General features: G+C 36.0%; 1 protein-coding gene across 1 annotated transcript in view; it reads right to left on the bottom strand.

The window, feature by feature from the left end:
- Nucleotides 1-13305: 13305 nt before the first annotated feature.
- Nucleotides 13306-21326, bottom strand: part of LOC148955126 (popeye domain-containing protein 3-like) — a 69557-nt gene continuing 61536 nt past the window's right edge. Inside the window, exon 7 of the mRNA XM_089108072.1 lies at nucleotides 13306-14850. Coding sequence (XP_088964198.1) covers nucleotides 14653-14850 — 198 coding nt within the window. The 3' untranslated portion in view covers nucleotides 13306-14652. The remainder of the gene's footprint in view (nucleotides 14851-21326) is intronic.

Here is a 21326-nt window from a genome sequence, read left to right as displayed (position 1 = left end):
TGACGTTGATCCAGCCGCTGCGCTAGACTAGCCAAAAAGAATCTGGAGATAAACGTTCAACCATTCTTACCTGAAAGTGATCAGGAACGAGCATATGTACAGGTAAATGGCACCTTTTTGATGCAATAGAAAAGAAAACTAGTATCAAGGTCTCTTTATGTTTAGTTGGTTCTTTGTCAAAAACGAAACCAATGTTTTATCGGTTCTTTGGAAGATTTTCCTTTTCAAACAGTTTGAGGTAACGAGCTATAAGTAAAAAGGGATTCAATACTCTAAAAAAGGGGGATTTTGACGACAATATATAGATGGCTTCTTGTGGTGATTCCAAGTAAAATTCTTTAATTTTAGAGTTACTCATTAAAATTGAAAAGCCTCGACATTTTTAGATAGCCTAATTTTAGACAAAAAGGGAGATGAACTCGTAAAAAGTGGAGTGATCCTAAAGACTATTATATGATTAAATTCACCATATCAGAGAGCCCAATTTTCGATATTTCTATCCTTTATCTATAAAAACGTGATTTTTTCTTTTTAGAAAGATGGTCAGGGATACCTATAGTTTTTTTCTTCTTTTATCGTCGCTGTTCTTTAACAGTTCTAGTTGTTTCAAACCAGTGGCCCTCAAATACAGGGAGAGGGCTCAATCAAACGCAAATTAAATGTTCTAGAGCTCAAGGGCAATTCTCTATTATTTTGTGGCACAAAGCAATAATTATGGCCTGAATAGGGCTAAATTTTATCGAATGGAAGTTCTGAGACACCCAATGAATCTAAAATTGTAACAAAGAAACTATCTAATTAGCTTTCAAGCTTCAGAGGCCGTAATCCTACGCCATGGTGCATTTGATACTAATAAATACGGATGATACAGTCCAGTTCAAGACGCATGAGTAGAGGTCTAAGTACCATTTTGCTTGGCTGTATAGGAATTCCCATGTTATTTGCTTGGCTTACGTTCCTTCCCATGCTATTTGCTTGGGTTATGTTCTTCCTGTGCTATTTGCTTGGGTTATGTTCCCTCCCATGCTATTCTAAAGGTTTATGTTCCCTCCCATGCTATTCTAAGGGTTTATGTTCCTTCCTATGCTATTATAAGGGCTTATGTTCCTTCCTACGCTATTATAAGGGCTTATGTTCCCTCCTATGCTATTCTAAGGGTTTATGTTCCTTCCTATGCTATTCTAAGGGTTTATATTCCCTCCCATGCTATTAAAAGAGCTTATGTTCCCTCCCATGCTATTCTAAGGGTTTATGGGTGCAGTTTTCCAGGGATGATTCAAGCTTTTTTATACGAATATTAAACTTGAAAATCAAAAGCAGGCATTGAGGGGGAGGACAGCTTCCCTCAAATTTAAGGTAGCCCTGGATCAAGTTGTTTGTCTAACAAACAAAAGTTACCCTAAACCTTGGAAAAAATACCCTAAATAGTTTGTCGTGACAAACTATTAGTAAAGAGTGATCTTGTCAATAGAAATTGAAGCCTTAAAAAACTAGTTCTTGATTACAATATATGCAACAATACAGTCTACTATCTGTGCTGATTTTAAATGCAAAAGTGATTAGCTTCAAATTAGCTATCGTTAGCATATAAAAATGTCCACAATTTTAGAAAATGTGCAGAAACGATCCCAAGAACGAGCGTGGTCTTCATAAAAGTATGCATTGGGATTCAACATATGAAGAAACATTAAAGCTAACCGTCACAAGCACTAAACGTCGTTTTGTCGACAAGGAAAATCCGTCTGAACATCGACAGCAATAACATCGACACGTCAGGACATCGACAGTCACAATCGCTACCCGTCAAAACGTCGATAGTCATAACATCAACACGTCATAACATCTAAACATTATTTAGATGTTTAGATGATGACGTGTCGATGTTATGACTGTCGACGTTCTGACGGTTAGTGGTTCTGACGGGTTTTCGTTATGTAAAAAAATTTAAAAGTTTATATAATAGTAATAAGCATATAATAGTTTAGAAACAAATTTTGGCTATATATTTGCACATCAGGGGGGTGGGGGTAAAGCATAGCATATATCAAATACGTAGCCAAAACTAACCTAGGCACCTTTCCCAGGATGCAACCATTTCGAACAACCGTCACAAGTACTAAACGTCATTTCGTCGACAAGGAAAATCTGTCAGAACATCGACACGTCAGGACATCGACAGTCATAACATTGACACGTCAGTACATCGACAGTTACAATCGTTACCCGTCAGAACGTTGACAGTCACAGCATAAACATGTCAGTTCAATGACAGTCACAATCGCTACCCGTCAGAATGTCAACAGTCATAACATCGACACGTCATGACATCTAAAAAAATTTTAGATGTTATGATGTGTCGATGTTATGACTGTCAACAATCTGACGGTTAGTGGTTTTGATGTATTTTCGTTATGAAAATTTTTTAGATGTTATGACGTGTCAATGTTATGACTGTCGACGTTCTGACGGTTAGTGGTTCTGACGGATTTTCGTTATGAAAAAAATTTGCAAGTTTATATAATAATAATAAGTATATAACAGTTTAGAAAAAATTCCGGCTGTATATTTGCACATCAGGGGACGGGGGTGGGGATAAAGCATAGCATATATTAAATATGTAGCCTAACCTATGTATCTTTTCCCTCCTAAAGCCCCAAAAAACTAAAGTTTTAAAATTTTAGATGCTATGACTTATCGATGTTATGACTGTCGACGTTCTGACAGTTAGTGGTTTTGATGGATTTTTGTTATGAAATTTTTTTTAGATGTTGTGACGTGTCGATGTTATGACGCGTCAATGTTATGACTGTCGACGTTCTGACGGTCAGTGGTTCTGACGGATTTTCGTTACAAAAAAGTTTGATGTTATGACGTGTCGATGTTATGACTGTCGACGTTCTGACGGGTAGCTATTGTGACTGTCGATTAACTAACGTGTCGATGTTATGACTGTCGACGTCCTGACGGGTAGCGATTATGACTGTCGATGAACTTACATTTCGATGTTATGAATGTCGATGTTCTCCTAACGTGTCGGTGTTCTGAAGGATTTTTTGTCTATGCTGTGACGGATTTTGTCAATGTCCTGACGGCAGTGATCCTGACCTGTCGATGTCCTGGTGCCTTTCCCCTTTCCTCCCTAAACCCCAAAAAACTAAAGTTTTAAAATTTTAGATGTTATGAAAAAAATTTAGATGTTATGACGTGCCGGTGTTATGACTGTCGACGTTCTGACGGTTAGTGGTTCTGACGGATTTTCGTTATGAAAAAAATTTGTATGTAATGACGTGTCGATGTTGTGACTGTCAACGTTCTGACGGGTATCGATTGTGACTGTCGATGAACAGACGCGTCGATGTTATGACTGTCGACGTTCTGACGGGTAGCCATTGTGACTGCCGATCAACTGATGTGTCAATGTTCTGACGGGTAGCGCTTGTGACTGTTGATGTCCTGACGTGCCGATGTTATGACAGATTTTTTGTCGCTGTTATAACGGATTTTGTCGATGTCCTGACGGTAGTAGTCCTGACGCGTCTCTGTCCTGACGCTTTCCCAATCTACTAAAGTATTAGGAAGTTTAGCATTAGAACTATGTAAATTGAACAAAAAAATTGTGACTATAATTTATTGCTCAACAAGATCGTATCCAGGGGGGATAGAGGGTTTGACCCCTCCCCCCCAAATATTTGTCCGACACGGAAAAACGTAACAAAAATGAATACAAACAAATTTTTAATGCGTTTTTCAAAGTTATTTTTACCCCCCCCCCCCAAAAAAAAAAAAAATTATAAACCACTCCTCCCCGAAAAAAAAAATCCTGGATACAGCTCTGTCACTCACCCTCAGGCTTTATTGAGAGTTAATGTAACTGGTATAATTAAGTGGTAGTATTGAAGCACAAATTGTGTTCTGGTCTTGAGAAGGCATGGGGGTTTTCAGCCCTACTCATGTTAATTTTTGCTCATTTTGAGTTTGACTCGGCTATTTATTGTAATTTCTGTTCATTTTTTAGTGCCATTTATTTACTGATAGTGATTTGTGGTAGTTTTACGCTTGGAAGATTATTTGGCTTTATCTTTCCTTGTTCTTGGCTTATTGGAGCTCTTTACTTTTCTTTGAAAAACTTATGTGGAAAATTTTTTTTTAAATTAATCTCTGTTCGTTTTTTATTGACATAGTCTTTTTCATGGGAAATACAATATTTTATATCTTGTCAGTTTTTTTGTATAAGAATCCATAGTATAGGTTGCTATTTATATGTTGGAGAAACTTTTCCAACAATTTTTAATCCTGAAACACACAGTATTTTTCGATTTAAATTTATAGCCTCTGAAGTTGACCTAAAAAGCAACACTTAATACCACTCCCAAAAGATTCTATCTAGATACACATATCTGGATACAACATCTATCTGAATACAACCTGGATACACTTACTCTCTTTTTATTTATTAATTTAAAAAACTTTTTCCACAATATAAGTTTTTCAAAGAAAAGTAAAGAACTCCATTAAACAAAAAATGATCAAAAATAAAATCAAATAATCTACCATGCATGAACCTACCACAAATCAGCATCGATAAATAAATGAAACCCAAAACAAACAGAAATTATAATAATTAACCGAGTCAAACTCAAAACAAGCAGAAATCAACATAAGTTGGGCGCAAAACCCCTATGCTTTCCCAAGGCCAGAACAAAATTTGCACTTTACTGAAAAAATATAAATGTTTTTACTTTTATAACTTTAATAAATCGAATAATAATAACATTTTGATTACTAAATATCAGTATATGTATATTAAACTGACAATGCACATTCATTTGTTTCGACTTTCGACTAGGCCTTTCGATTTCCAATCGAATGAGCCCTTTTAGAAACGACAACGCTTTCTATAAACACCTTATATGCCCCGAGGGCATAAATTACAACCCTTACCCTAAAGTCTGTTAGGGTAGTTATCATCCTCTAAGACCGAATTTCCAGAACTTTCAACTACGTTAAACAACATGGCTATCTCAAAATTTTGATTGGACGTGTTTGGGGAAATGGTGGGCGTGAGAGGGGTGTTAGTCGCCTTCCAATAACTTTCGACTATTAAAAAGAGCGCAAGCCACTCCAATTTCCAATTGAATGAGCGCTTTTCGAAGTTTCTACGACAACTTCTTCGATAGGAAGTGCCCTGGTCTAAAGGACAAAATTAATAAATAATAATTTGTGCCAACATCCTTTTTATGTGCCCCCTGGGGCATAACTTAAAACCCTTGCCCTGAGGGTTGTGGGGGTGTTTCTTCCTCTTTACTTAGTTCCCGTTTCTTGTCTCGTTCTCGAGTGTCCCCTTTCTTTACTTAGGCAGCGCGATCGCTCTGCCTATGATTTATACAACAACTTTCTTTCCACAAAATAACTACGTTGAATAAAAGCCCCGTTCCAAACCAAATAACCAGCGACACCAGGACTCGAACCTGTGTCCTCAGGATTTCAAGTCTGAGGGTTCTGAAGGGGTTATCATCCTAAAACACCTAATTTCCAGAAGGTTCAACTATGTTGAACAAAATAGATATCTCAAAATTTTGATTGGATGTGTTTTGGAAAATGGTGGGTGTGAGAGGGGCGTTAGTCACTATCCAATCACTAACAACTACTAAAAAAGGCACTAGCCCTTTCAATTTGCAATTGAATGAGCCCTTTTGAAGTTTCTACGACAACGCTTTCAATAAAAACTTTATTTGCCCCAGAGCATAACTTACAACCCTTGCCCTGAGGGCTTTGGGGGGAGGGGTTGTCATCCTTAAAGACCTAATTTCCAAAACGTTCAACTACGTTGAATAAAATGGCTATCTAAAAATTTTGATTGGATGTGTTTGCGGAATAAGTGGGCGTGAGAGGGGTTTAGTTGTCCTCAAATCATTTTAGACTATTAAAAAGGGTACTATCCCTTTGAATTTCAAATCGGAGCCCTTTTTCAAGTTTCTACGACAAAGATTTCAATAAAAACCTTATATGCCCCCAGGACATATCTTATAATCCTTGCCCTGAGGGTTGTGGGGGAGTGTCCTCCTCAAAAATGTATTTTCTATCTGGAAATCAACTACGCTGAACAAAATGGCTATCTCAAAATTTCTACTGGATGTGTTTGGGGGAAGTATGGGCGTGTGGCGGGGGGGGGGCTAGTTGCCCACCAATAACTTTCGACTATTAAAAAGGGCACTAGCCCTTTGAATTTCAAATCGAATGAGCTTTTTTTGAAGTTTGTACAACAACGCCTTCTTCAGAAACATTATATTCCCCCATGTCATAACTTAAAACCGTTGCACTGGGGGCTGTTGGGGAGTGTCATTGTCAAAAAAATATTTTTTATCTGGAAATCAACTACGCTTAACAAAATGGCTATCTCAAAATTTTGATTGGATGTGTTTGGGGAAATGACGGGGAGGGGGGGGGTAGTTGCCCTCCAATCACTTTCAACTATTAAAAAAGGCACTAGCCCTTTCAATTTCCAATTGAATGAGCCCTTTTGAAGTTTCTACGACAACGCTTTCAATAAAAACTTTATATGCCCCAGGGCATGACTTACAACCCTTGCCCTTAGGGCTGGGCGGGGAAGGGCTGTTATCCTTAAAGACCCAATTTCCAAAACTTTCAACTACGCTGAATAAAATTGCTATCTAAAAATTTTGATTGCATGTGTTTGGGGAAAAGGTGGGCGTGAAAGGGGGGTTAGTTGCCCTCAAATCACTTTCGACTATTAAAAAGGGTACTATCCTTTTGAAATCCAAATTGAATGAGCCCTTTTTCAAGTTTCTACGACAAAGATTTCAATAAAAACCTTATATGCCCCCAGGGCATAACTTATAATCCTTGCCCTGAGGGTTGTGGAGGAGTGTCCTCCTCAAAAATATTTTTTCTATCTGGAAATCAACTACGCTGAACAAAATGGCTATCTCAAAATTTTTATTGGATGTGTTTGGGGGAATGATGGGCGTGGGGGGGGGGGGTGATAGTTGCCCTTCAAACACTTTCAACTATTAAAAAGGGCACTAGCCCATTGAATTTCCAATCAAATGAGCTTTTTTGAAGTTTCTACGACAACGCCTTCTATAAAAACCTTATATGCCCCCAGGGCATAACTTAAAACCCTTGCCCTGAGGGTTGTGGGGGAGTGTCCTCCTCAAAAACATATTTTCTATCTGGAAATCAACTACGCTTAACAAAATGGATATCTCAGAATTTTGATTGGATGTGTTTGGGGGAATGATGGGGGTGGGGGTGGGGGTTAGTTGCCCTCCAATCACTTTCAACTATTAAAAGGGCACTGGCCCTTTCAATTTCCAATTGAATGAGCCCTTTTGAAGTTTCTACGACAACGCTTTCAATAAAAACTTTATATGCCCCAGGGCATAACTTACAACCCTGGCCCTTAAGGGCTGTGGGGGGAGGGGTTGTCATCCTTAAGGACCTAATTTCCAAAACTTTCAACTACGTTGAACAAAATGGCTATCTAAAAATGTTGATTGGATGTGTTTGGGGAAAAGGTGGGCGTGAGAGGGGGGTTAGTTGCCCTCAAATCACTTTCGACTAGTAAAAAGGGTACTAGCCCTGTGAATTTCCAATCGAATGAGCCCTTTTTCAAGTTTCTACGACAAAGATTTCAGTAAAAACCTTATATGCCTCCAGGGCATAACTTAAAACCCTTGCCCTAAGGGTTGTGGGGGAGTGGGCTCCTCAAAAACATATTTTCTATCTGGAAATCAACTACGCTGAATAAAATGGCTATCTCGAAATTTTTATTGGATGTGTTTGTGGGAATGATGGGCGTTGGGGGGGGGGGAGGGGGGTGATAGTTGCCCTCCAATCACTTTCAACTATTAAAAAGGGCACTAGCCCTTTGAATTTGCAATCGAATAAGCTTTTTTTGAAGTTTCTACGACAACACCTTCTTTAAGAACCTTATATGCCCCCAGGGCATAATTTAAAACCCTTGCCCTGAGGGCTATGGGGAAGTGACCTGCTCAAAAACATATTTTCTATCTGGAAATAAATTGCGCTCAACAAAATGGCTATCTCAAAATTTTGATTGGATGTGGTTGGGGAAATGATGGGCGTAGGGGGGGGGGGCTAGTTGCCCTTAAATCACTTTCAACAACTAATAACGGCACTAGCCCTTTGAATTTCCAATCAAATGAGTTGAAGTTTTGAAGTTGAAGTTTTGAAGTTGAATGAATGAGTTTTGAAGTTTCTACGACGACACCTTCTATAAAAACCTTATTTATCCACATCGCAAAATTTAAAACCCTCGCTCGGTTCTCAATCGAGGATTTTTCTCCTCAAAAACATATATTCTATTGGAATTCAATTAAGGTTAACAAATTGGCCATTTCGCCTCTTTTATGGGTGGTTGTGGGGGCATAGGGGTCTTGGCGGGGCTAGTTGCCCTCCAAACACTTTCGAATATTAAAAAAGGCACTAGAACTATCAATTTCCAATCGAATGAGCCCCTTTTGAAGTTTCTACGACGACCCCTTCCATATGAAGTGCCCTGCTCTAAAGGAAAAAAATAATACATAGTACATTGTGCCAACAACTTTCTTATATGCCCTCAGGGCATAACTTAAAACCCTTGCCCCGAAGGTTGTGGGGAGTGTCCTCCTCAAAACATATATTCTATCTGAAAATCAATTACGCTGAACAAAATGGCTATCTCAAAATTTCGATTGGATGTGTTTGGGAGAATGATGGGCCGTTCTCGATATATTGCTGAGGTGTCTTATTGGCAACTATAAATACATTGCCCTTTGATTTATTTTAAAATAACATTTAGCTTTAAAGCATAAATGACCAATTGCATAATTTTGAGGTGTTGACATCCCAAATATCCCTAATAACATAGTTGCTTGGCCGTTCTACTATGCTGAACAAAATGGCTGTCTCAAAATTTTGACCGGATGCGTTTGGATGAAGGGGTTTGAGAGAAGGGCTGCTTGCCTTCTAATCTCTTAAAAAGAGCACCAGAACTTTTAATTTTGAATTGAATTAGCTCCTTTAAAAGTTCCAAGGATATTTCTAGCTACTATAGAGTGGTGCTGCCTATGATATTGCTTATATACCCTTTTGAAAACCTGCATGCATAAAGGTTTTTTCTTTAATTGAAACTCCTAAACGGTCACTAAATGTTTCATATTAATACATTTAGCGTCATTAGCTACAAAGAAAATACTCTAAATAAACCTTTGTTCTCGAAGCATCAAGATTTAATGTAAAGAGCGGGGGTCTAGAGGACGTTATGCCCCCTTGGGTTAGGAATAATCTACAGAAATTGAATACATGACACTTTTTTTTTCTCAAAGTCAAAGAAAGTGATGTTAAAACTAAAAAAAAAAAAAAAAAAGAAAAATTATCCTATATATGATTTTGGCTGCTCTTCACCTCATCTCCCGCTCTTTACACCCAAGTTTGCCTTTTTGTCCCTAAACTTGAAGGACAAACGCTCTATACATTGGCAATGGGAAGGGGATAAGAGTATTTTTACAATACCTCAGGAGTAGAAGAGCTTATTCATGGAAATTTATGAAAAAGATAAACTTTTAATTCCAACGTTCCGAAAGGCCATCGGTGAAAAAAACACTTTCGATTGCCCCCAAACTATAGTTGTTGCATTTATAAATACTTTTAGTAAAACACTATAAGACTTTTGCTCAAAGATTGAGGGGATAGGTGGGAGTGGGCAGTCCCCCTCATATATAGAATAGTTTCTATTTTTTAATTTTTCAAGTCGCTCTTTAATCCAATTTGAAAAAAAATATTTGTATTTTAGCTAATGACCAGTGTTGACAAGGACTTGTCAACAAGTGCGGCAGAAGAACGGTTGCAGTAGCACTTTAATTTACAACTCAATTCCAATCAGGTTCAACTTCAGTTTCTAATATTATTTTGATCAAATATGACTTTTTGAAAACATTCTATAAAATATGATAAAAAGCAAATACTACGGTATTGATTTAATCAAGATGCCAAACGTCTTTAGTAAACGCTTTTCCTGATCCAAAAGAATTCTTTAATTTAAATTGGGATGAAGTATCTTTTAATTTAGGGCAGATATATTCAAATTCAAATTCAGGAATTTTGGATTCGATTCAACTAAATTAGGACTCGAATATAATCTTTAAAAATAAAATTGTATATTTAAATTGAGGGATGATAATTGAAATTAACCCAAAATTTGTTCTTATAGCATAATTGTATTTTTATTCTTAGCTTGAGTGAGTTTTCCTCGTCCCTATGGTTTTTTTTTTCTCGAAGATGAAAATAAGAAATTTGTCCCTACGGACTATTCGTTTTTGTAATGACATGTCTAACGTCATTAAAATGGTGAAAAGTTAAAAATTACAAGTCAAATTGACTGCAATAAGAACGAGCAAAAAGCAAAACGATTAAGGGGTAAGTTAAGGACTAAAACAGAAGAAAGTAAAAAAATTTGGGGGGATTTTACAAAATTACCTACTGTTTTATCATTAAATAAAGCACAATTGAAAAAGATAAGATAAGTTAAAAAGGATTAAATTAAAAAAATTGAAGTTCACAAAATTATCTAATGTCTTGTGATTATATAAAGCATAATTAAAAAAATAAGACAAGTTAAAACAGGGTTGAATCATTCACATATTTTATGTTAAAATTCAGGCGAATACGAATGAGTGAGTTTTTGACTATTTTTTACAAAAAAAAAATTAGTCTACTAAGATTCGAAGGCTTTTCAGAATCAAACTGTTCGTGGTAAAAAACTAATTAAGAAGCGACCTAGGCTAATAGTAATTGAAACACTATAAAAAGAGTTTAAACACTATCCAAATATGCAAGCTTTATATTACCTGAACATAAGTTATTTGCAGAGATAACTTTCTTCCTATCGGAGGAAAATGTTTTCTTTGTAATATAAAAGATTAAACTCATTTCCTTACCGGCACACAGGGTGAAGAGATGAAGGGGCATCTCGAGTGTTTTTGCAAGGGATTTTCAGGGTGTCATGGATTTTCCCAGGAAGAGGAAGGCAAGTGTTAATTGTTATCAGAAACTTTTTTATTGATGGTTAATTGTAAATATTGGGATTTTGAACTGTAAGTAAGGTGCAATTTGTGCTGATAGCAGCCGGGACTTAAAAAAAACTGTCAATATGTATCCATACAATAAACGGATCTACTTTTTATGGAAATTCCACAGGCATAAAGTTCGTTAAGTTTTAAGTCACACAACAAAAGTTACGAGCCTAAGAAAATTTGCTCCACATACGACAACAGGGGAAACAATTTTACAACTATGTTCTTTCATTCGCGACTTGACTTTATTTTCAAATTAACCCTAGCATATCTTCTACCATTCATTTCTTTTTAGATATATTCAATCATTTTAGTCACTTGCTACTGCATAAAAGAAGTTAAATGCCAGACAGGTGTTGTTTGTTGTTTTTTTTTTGGGGGGGGGGGCAAAGAGAGCGCTTGCCCCGGGCGCAGAAATTTTAGGGGCAAAAAAATTCAAATAAATAATCTAACGATTATAGTCATTTTGTAACTTTTAAAAGGTATTTTCATTAAAATGAAGTAGAGGGCACAGTTGGCAGCAAGTATAAGCCAATTGAATCCAAAATTTTCATTTTCCCCATATCTTCATCACCATTCCTTGAAAATAAAATTAAATAGACTGAATGTAATTGATTTTAATGTTGTTAGAATTAATTGTACAATACAGAGATGAAGGAGTCTTCGCAAACGTAAGGGATGCCTATCAAATATTATTAGCGACTGTAGTGTTCGTGGCCAGTAATGAGCGGTCGTTTAGTAAACTTAAATTAATATCAACCTACCTCAGATCAACTATAGGCCAGGGGCGACTAAATGATTTAGTGTTAGTGAGCATAGATTGCGAAGAATAATAAGCTAACAATTGAGACGACATAAGTCATAATTTTGCAGAGGCTAAAGAAAGAAAAGTCATATTTACATAAATAGAAAATTTCGTTAGTAAATAGAAATTTTTTTAAAATTTGGCCTGAAAATTTTGGAAGACAGGGGGGGGGGCTAATCATGATGTTGCCTTGGGCGTAAGAGAGGCCAGAACCACCACTGGTGCAAGAGAAATTGGGTTGAGCCTCAGGCACATTTTCAGGCTACCAATCTAGGACGCCAATTCAACAGCGTTTGTGTGCAAGCAGTTGTTCATAAAGAATTAGGGCAGAAATTCGAACTTTAGCGTAAAGAGTGAGAAGTTGAGGATAGGACAGTCTCCGCTCATATACGAAATATCTTCTGTTCGTTTAAAGTTTTAATGTCGCTCTCTACTATCGTTTAAATAAAAAATCGTGTTGTTTTCTTGAATTAGCAAAAGGGTCTGTTGGGATCAAACTTGATTGTTCTGGGTAATTTGAGAATTCAGCTATAGCCTGAGCTTAATTAGGTAGCTACAGTGCCTTATCTTAATCTAACTTTATATCAAATTTATTTGATATATTTGATAGGGATCAGCTATCAAATATTGATGATTTGTCATGGGATCAGGTCGAACATAGTCGAATAACGTCCAAACAATCCCAATACAGATTGCCGAATATAATTTTATTTAGACCGAATCGCCACCAAGTTTGGAGCTAGTAAGAGATGCAGTTAATTTTACTGGTAAGAAATGCGAAACTGAAAGCAAATTATTATTATTATTTTTAATCCACAGAAATAAAAAAGTAATGTATAAAGCTAGGGAAGGAATTGACTGGAAGAAATTTAAAAAAAAATCTTTTTGAACTAATCAGACGGAAATTAACTTCTATTTTACGTTTAATACATTTGGTAATATTTGGTAGATGGCGAAGGTTACTTTTTTCAGATTTTACTGATGTTACGCTCAGACATATATTACTATACAGAAAAATTTCCTGCCGTAGTCTCTCCAATTAGGTTCCATTATCATCCGTTAAATCTTCTTACTCTTCTAATTCTTACTTGTCACGATGTTTTACTTTCTTAAGGATTATTTTTCGTTCAAAATTTATGCAATTCAAGATTGTTGAGAATTTACTCGTACTGTTTACAAATTTTATTTCAAAAACGTCCACAACCATGCAGGAGGCTTTATTTCTCCTGGCGACATTTGCGTAGTCCCTTACTTCTACTTTTTTTCAATTTATGAATTCTTTTTTGCTTATTTTAAGGAAACGGATGAACAAAGATAAAAGTATATTTTCAATAATATTCAATAATTTAAATAACAACTTAAAAGCAGGAATGAAAGAAGGTTTCATAATTGTGATTCTAGAACTAAATGTGCTGGAGTCCTTATAAATGTATTTTTTCACCAACAACTCTAAATAAATTCTTTTACAGGATTCGTCTTTACTCACTCGCATAACCTTTTACTTCGCAAAACAGTTTTGATTCATGAAATTTCACTGCTGTGTTCCCTAGTTAGACTTTTCTCAGCTAAAAATATAGTCGTGAAAGCATTGTTTTTGGTACAAAATTTGAGAATCATTGAAAATCAGAGCAGAAGTAATATTAGACTCTTAGTTCAGTTATGAATTAAGCATGTGTGTCTTTCTTATTTTTTCCCTACATCTCTCTTTCTTCCTCCACTTTCTCTCTATCTCTTTCTATTAGTCTTCCTGTTTCTTTCTCAAGGAAGTATTTTGCTAGTCCCTTGCTCTATAACTGAAACTTGAAGAGAGGTGAAGAGAGGTGGCAAGGGCATCCAGATGCCCTTGCTTCTGGATTAAGAGTTTAATTTTCTCCATTTTTAGTTTCTTTAGAAAACATAAATCTTCCTGAGCCGTAACCAGATAAAATGACATTTCTCATATAAAATACTTAATATATACGTTAAAACAAATAAGTAAAAACACGATAAAGATTTTCTACACTGCAGGACAACAATAAGGTTACCTAGTCAATGAAGACCACTAGCAATAGACACAAAAAAAATGAAAAAAAATATAATTTTTAATTGCTCTCAATAAATGGTAATACAAACCTGACATAGAAAAAAGTATGTACAATGAAGGGTCGAAAAATCAAAATCTGTTTTTAGAAAGAGTATGAGAGAGTAAGCTTAAAAAGAATATTTAGTATTTATAAAAAATATTAGATGACTGTGGAAAAATCTATATTTAGAAAGAGTACGGAAGAGCAGGCGCAGATCCAGGATTTTTTAGGGGGGGGGGTCAAAATAGGTTGATCTCATAAACTTGCGTTAGGAGCCAGTTTATTTAACGTAAACTTGCGTTAATTAAGTAAATTACCCTACTTTACACTACTTTAAGTTATAGATGATTTTGCAGGTTTTTTACCTTTGTCTTGTTCTTATTTGAATGTCCCGTTTTGTTGCAAAGAAATACGGAATTACCAAGGTCTCAACATGATAATAACTCACTCACTTTACTACAAATTGCTTACCATTCTCTACGCTGCCTCTTTCTTGACAAAATACTTTTTCAGGCAAACAAAATGAAGCATATTTTACTGTGAAAAACTCTTTTGTCTCTTTAAAGCTGGTTCTTATCTATCCTTTTTTGTCGAAAAATTCATATCTGTGGCGTAAGCAGAAGACATACAACGTCACCAATAAGTGCTGAAGGAACAGTAAAAAACTCACTAGGAATAAAAAACGAGATTAGATGCTTGATTCGTCAAGCATAATATTTCCATTTTGCATAAATGAATAGGTTGAGCTCACTTTAAATGGATGGTTTTTGGGTGAAGAGAAAGTATCACTGTAATAGCTTCCCATTTTTCCTATAGACTTCGGAACTGGAGAAAATGAAATGCAGTGTAAACGCATATCAGCTCTGTACCCTTTCTCATAGCTGATCTGAAAGAGAATTAATATTTTGATTAATTTGTCAGACAAATTACGTAATATAGATATAATAGGGGAAATAACACCCCCCATAAAAAATTCTAGTTACGTACTCATGTTCCACAAACTACTTGCTACGATGAACTTAAACACATTATCTGTTTTTAAACTCATAAAAACGAAAATACTGCTCGGGCCGGCAAAATACCTACTTTTATTTTCAAGGTGGTTGTTCCAAGAGAGATCGGTGGAGAAATGAATCCCCAGTAGACGAAGCTCGTCGACTCTCTTTATAGCTTCATTTTTGAAGATTGAAACTGGGGTGTTCACGTGGCACCTTTGATCTGGTAATTAGAAGCTCCTTTGTTTTCGATGCATTGAAGTTGATCATCCATGCATCAGACCACTTTTCAATTTTCAAAAGATTCATCTGTAGGGAAAGGGAGGCTTGTGTTGGGTCTTCGTGTTTAGGGACGGCTGAATGTGTCGTGGTATCGTCGGCAAAGTGATGCAGAGGGTTTGCGAGGTTGTCTCCCATGTCTTTTATGTAGATAAGAAAGAGCGTAGGTTCCAAGACACTGCCCTGGGGTACCCCCGCTTTCACTGGATATTCGCGAGAAATAAACCCTTCAAGAGCAACCCACAGTGAACGATCGGAAAGAAAGCTCTCAATCACTTTTAACAGACATCCACGAACACCATACACATAGAGTTTCTTTAGCAGGCCACGGCGCCATACTCTGTCAAAAGCTTTCGCAATGTTTCAAGGTAGCTGGTAATCTGGTAAGTTAGAGGGTTATACACGGTACCGACAATCACGGATTTATTTGGGAGGGTCACCCTGACCCACAGAGCTTCTTCGCCTGCTGAATCTGGTATGTTCAGGCATGAATAAGGTATATGGCTCTGTATATAAACAGCGACACCTCCTACTCCGTATCTAGAGCCGTCAGTACGCTCTCGATCCCGCCTGAGGAGCGTGTATCCCTGTATGGCAACCTCACTGCTCTGCATTTCTTGGTTTAGATTGGTCTCAGTGATGCACATGATAGATGGCTTGACCGAGCTCACTAAATGTAGGAACTGGTAAAACTTAGATCTGAGACCTCGTACATTGCAGTGGCTACCGTAAACAGGTCCGTTTGGATGGTCGGTGGACGTGCTATAGGTTGTCGTCGAAATGGCTGTTTGGTTCGAGGCTTTTTGTTGTTAATCATAACCATGCCATGCATCATTAGACGGGGAACGGTGCCACCTGCCACGCACCTCATTACCGCATCTTCAATATGGAGGTGGTACCCCATAATGGGTTAGGATTCGGCACAAGTGCCTCCCACCATGCTATTCAATTTAATATTCAATTTAAGTTTCACTCGTTTTAAGATTTATTTCTTCATTTACATTAATATATATTGTATGTTTGTTCGCATTGGTTGTTTATTTAATTTCTGTTCGTTTTAAGTTTCATTTATACTTTAATAGCAAAATATATTTTATAGTTTTAAGCTTGATTTTCACATTCAATCTAAGCATTGCTCGCTTTAAGATTTATTTATTCATTTATATTATTACATGTTGTATTTTTTTGCTATGATTGTTTATTTAATTTCTGTTCGTTTTGGGTTTCATTTATTCTTTAATAGTAATTTCTGGTCGTTTTGAGTTTGAATTTTAAAAGGTATCTGCATCTCCTGAGTTTAAGTTTAAAATGGCCTTTAATTTTCTTTGAAAAAATTATTTTTCGGAAAGTTTCTTTTAATTAATTTTGGTTCGTTTTTGAATGCAAAAATTTTCAAGTTTTTATGGCATGGGGGGGGGGAGGTGCTTACTGTCCGATTATTCGTGACTTTAAAAAACGAATATAGGACTTTCAGTTTAAATCGAATGAGGCTTTTTCTAAAGTCCATACGATTACCTCTTTGATAAAAAACTCATAAATGAACAATAAACAGCTTGCATAACTTATGGACAGCGATTGACAACAGTGAATGGATTGAAAAAACAGCTCCAATAAGGGGGTTTGGACCATTTCACTTGCTGACACAAAGGGATCACGACTGTTTGGAATTGACCTTAATAGGATTTTGTGTGCCAAAGCAATTTTGCATCTATCACAGAGTATGTATTTTAACCTTGTAATTGGATAATTATAATAGGTTTACTATGTGTTCTTCCCATACAAAACTTTACCTTATTAAAGTCTTTGGGGTGAAGGCGGCGTAGTTGGCATAAAGAAGAAAACTTTAGCTTAGACAGTAGGAGAGGGGGAGGGTAAGGTTGGAGACTCATCCAATGCGGGGTGGAACTTCACTTATCTCCTCCGTCCCCGATTTAGGAGATTAGACAGACTCATTGGGCTGTAGAATGTTGGACCGTTTGAGTTGTGGAAGACGTTAAAATAATCAAAAATACTTTATATTTTTAGTTATTTCAGAATTGATTTCATATATTGTGGAATGGTGAGCCCCCTGGGCCATTATTTGGGTGAGCCTCAACTCATAATATGCAAATTTGATTAATTGTTCTGTGTTATGTGCATATATTATTTTATATATGTTATTTTGAGTTATACTTTTATCGCATTGCGTTCATTTTTAAGCCTTGAGATAAAAACTGAAACCTTAGCGTAGACAGCGGTGGGGGGAAGTCTGCCCCCTCATATGCATAATTGAGCAGCCACAGAGAAAGTAATACAAATGAAAATAATCTGTCTTTTGAAAATGACTTTTTTTCAAAAGACACAAACAAAATCGTCTAAAGGAACCTGAAGTGCTATCTTTGACATTTCCATTGATTCTTTATTCCCGTTACTTTCAGATGTAAAATTTAGAATATTATCGAATGGGTTTAGTCGTCCCCTCCCTGAATAATTCAAATTTGGAAAACCCACCTCTGGAAAATTCCTCCCCCCTCAAAAAAAATTTTCGTTTCCAGCTGATAATTCCCCCACGTTAAATTCCACCCAGCAGAAATTTATTTATTAATTTACATTAATATCAGCACTAAATTTACTTATTAATTTACATTAATATCTATTGTATGTTTGTTTGCATTGATTGTTTATTTAATGATTGTTTGATTGTTTATATGCCCCCCGGGCATAACTTACAACGCCTACCCCCGGGCCCCGGTGGGCTGTGTCGACACCGGAGTTTTTTGTTTATAAGAACTTTGAACTATTTTAACAAAATGTCTATCTCAAAATTTTTATCTGATGCATTTAGGGCGTGGATGAGGGGGGGGGCTATTTGCCCTCAAATCTCTTTTGACTCTTAAAAAGTGAACAAGAACTTTCAATTTCCAATCAAATGAGCCCTCTCTAAAGTTTATACGAGCATCCCTTCCATAAGGAATAATATGAAGGATTTGGAGAATCCTTAAATTACAACCCTTGCCCTGAGGGCTGTGGGGGAGTTTTCATCCTCAAAGACCAAATTTCCAGAACTTAAAACTACGTTTAATAAAATGGCTGTCTCAAAATTTTGATTGGATGTGTTTGGGGAAAAGGTGGGGTCAGTTGCCCTCAAATCACTTTCGACTACTAAAAAGGGCACTAGCCCTTTGAATTTCCAATCGAATGAGCCTTTTTTGAAGTTTCTACGACACCGCCTTCTATAAAAACCTTATATGCCCCCAGGGTAAAAGTTAAAACCCTTGCCTTGAGGGTTGTGGAGGAGTGTCCTCCTCAAAAACATATTTTCTATCTGAAAATCAACTACGCTGAACCAAATGGCTATCTCAAAATTTTGATTGGATGTGTTTGGGGGAATGATGGGCGTGGGGGTGCTAGTTGCCCTCCAATCACTTTCGACTATTAAAAAGGGCACTAGCCCTTGAAATTTTCAATCGAATTAGCCTTTTTTGAAGGTTTTACGACAACACCTGCTGTAAAAACCTTGCATACTCACAGGGCATAACTTACAACCCATGCCACTAGGATTTTGGGGGAGTATCCTCCTCGAAAACCTATTTTCTATATGGAAATCAACTACGCTGAACAAAATGGAAATCTCAAAATTTTGATTGGATGGGTTTAGGGAAAGGATGGGCGTGGGAGGGTAGTTAATAATTTCTTAGACCACACTGCATTTCCATTTAAAAAAAAATTAAACAAGAAAAACGGGTTTTTATTTTCTATAAAGCAGTGAATACAACACATTTAATTGAACACAAATGCTCCGAATATTTCGGCCCCACATCCGGGAGCCTTTCTCAACGGGAAAAAAAAAAATTCTGACATAAACATAAAAAACATACTAAACAAAACATAAGGAAAAATATAAATAAATAGGAAAAGAAAACTCACATATTAAATAAACAAACTCCATTCACTGCCGTATACAATCGAATGCTCATATTGACACACCTTCTCACAGAATATAAATTGAAATCCATAAAAAAATGAGAGTATGTTTATGCTTAAACTAAAACAAAATAGATGAGTTAGCCCCCGGTCCAAAGCCACTACATAGATCTCATAGGCTCATCACCTAATGTTTGAATTATAAGTTGAACAGATTCGTTTGCTTTCAAGCCTTGCTGTCACTCGTTTACCTTTCCCATCATTTAACCCAGGCTGAACTTTGCCCGCAAAGTCATCATTCATATCCGAACTATTATCTAAAATAGCTCTGGTTAAAAATTTTACCTGCATTTTAATTAAACTATTATAAATCGAATGGATCCTAATATCCCCTTCATCTCTATTGATACTAATACCCCCATATATTATCTTTTTTATTTCTATAATTTCCCTGAAGCTTTGCAAAAGTCCTACAGACGTATCTACTATTTTTGTTTGATCAAATAAAATACTGCGATGAGGAAAATTATAAACATGTTCTGCAACAGCTGACTCAAACGCTTCTGGAGTTTTGTTTTGTTTTAGAGCGCAATATATTGCATTCTCGTGTTCCTGCAGCCTCTTTTCTAAAATCTGTCGCGTTCTTCCCACATAAAATTTACCACAAGAACATGGAATTTTGTATACTCCCTTTTGCAAATTTCTCGGTATCTTGTCTTTCCCTTTATTTAACAACGAGCTTATATTTTGTTATGATTTAAATGCTGTATTTATATTATGTTTTTTTTAATTATCTTCTTAATTTTTGTGACAATATTGGGATAAAAGGCAAAGTTATTTAATTTGTCTCTTGATTTGACCCATCTTCTTCTAATATTTTTGGTTCCGTCAACTTTTTTTTCCTTTTTTCAATTATTTGAGAAATCATATTTTCCTATCAACTAAAGAAATAACCACACCCCTTTTTACCTGGATCGGATGATTTGATGTGAAAGACAAGTAACGGTTGTTATTAGTCAGTTTATGGTAAATTGAAAACGCTAGTTCGTTATTATTTCTATGGATCAAAATATCTAGAAACGGTAACTTATTCTCTGTTTCCTTTTCAATTGTAAAAATTAATTCTCCTCCCAGATTATTTAAATGTTCCAAAAAACCTTCAATATCTGATTCCCCGTAATTCCAAATAACTAAAATATCATCCATATATCTGCCCCAAAATTTAGGTTTTAAAAAATATGTTTCTATAGCTAAATTTTCTACATACTCTGCATAAATATTTGCTAACAACGGACTTAAAGGCCCTCCCATTGCTAATCCCCTAATTTGATGGTAAAAACTATCTCTAAACGTGAAATAATTAGTATACCTGCTAGGTATTCTGACTAAATTTAATATAGTTTCCAGTTCAATTCCCGAAGATAATTCTTCTATCTCATTTTTTCGTTCCTCAAGTTTTTTGGATAAAATACTAACCGATTTATCAAAAGGAATATACGTAAACATGGATTTTATATCAAAACTGAACAATCTAGATTCTCCTGATATTTATACATTTATAAGTTTATCTTTTAAAAATTCCACGTTTCTTATATACAAATTTTGGGGATATAATAATTGTTTAAGTATCATTGCTGCCCATTTCTCTATTTTTACCATTGGTGGATAGGTTGTTGAAACAATAGGTCTTAAGGGGATACCTGTTTTATGTATTTTTGGCAAACCATATATTCTAGGGCTAACTGATCCCCTTGGAAAGAACTTGTGATACATCTGGGGTGTGATACTTCCATTTGTTTTAAGGTCTTCTAAATCTTTTCTTAATCTTTTAACATACAATTCAGTTGGGTCCGAGTTAAGTTTCTAAGTGATACTTCAACATATAAAAAACTTAACTCGGACCCAACTGAATTGTATGTTAAAAGATTAAGAAAAGATTTAGGAGACCTTAAAACAAATGGAAGTATCACATCCCAGATGTATCACAAGTTCTTTCCAAAGGGATCAGTTAGCCCTAGAATATATGGTTTGCCAAAAATACATAAAACAGGTATATCCTTAAGACCTATTGTTTCAACAACCAATTCACCAACGGTAAAAATCGAGAAATGGGCAGCAATGACACTTATACCATTATTATATCTCCAAAATTCGTATATAAAAAACTCGAAATTTTTAAAAGATA

This window comes from Artemia sp. Qi Xiang Cuo, chromosome 2, assembly GCF_049724085.1.
Source record: "Artemia sp. Qi Xiang Cuo chromosome 2, ASM4972408v1, whole genome shotgun sequence".
NCBI lineage: Eukaryota > Metazoa > Arthropoda > Branchiopoda > Anostraca > Artemiidae > Artemia > Artemia sp. Qi Xiang Cuo.
Note: the sequence above shows the minus strand (reverse complement) of the source record. Positions and strands in the feature narration are given on the sequence as shown.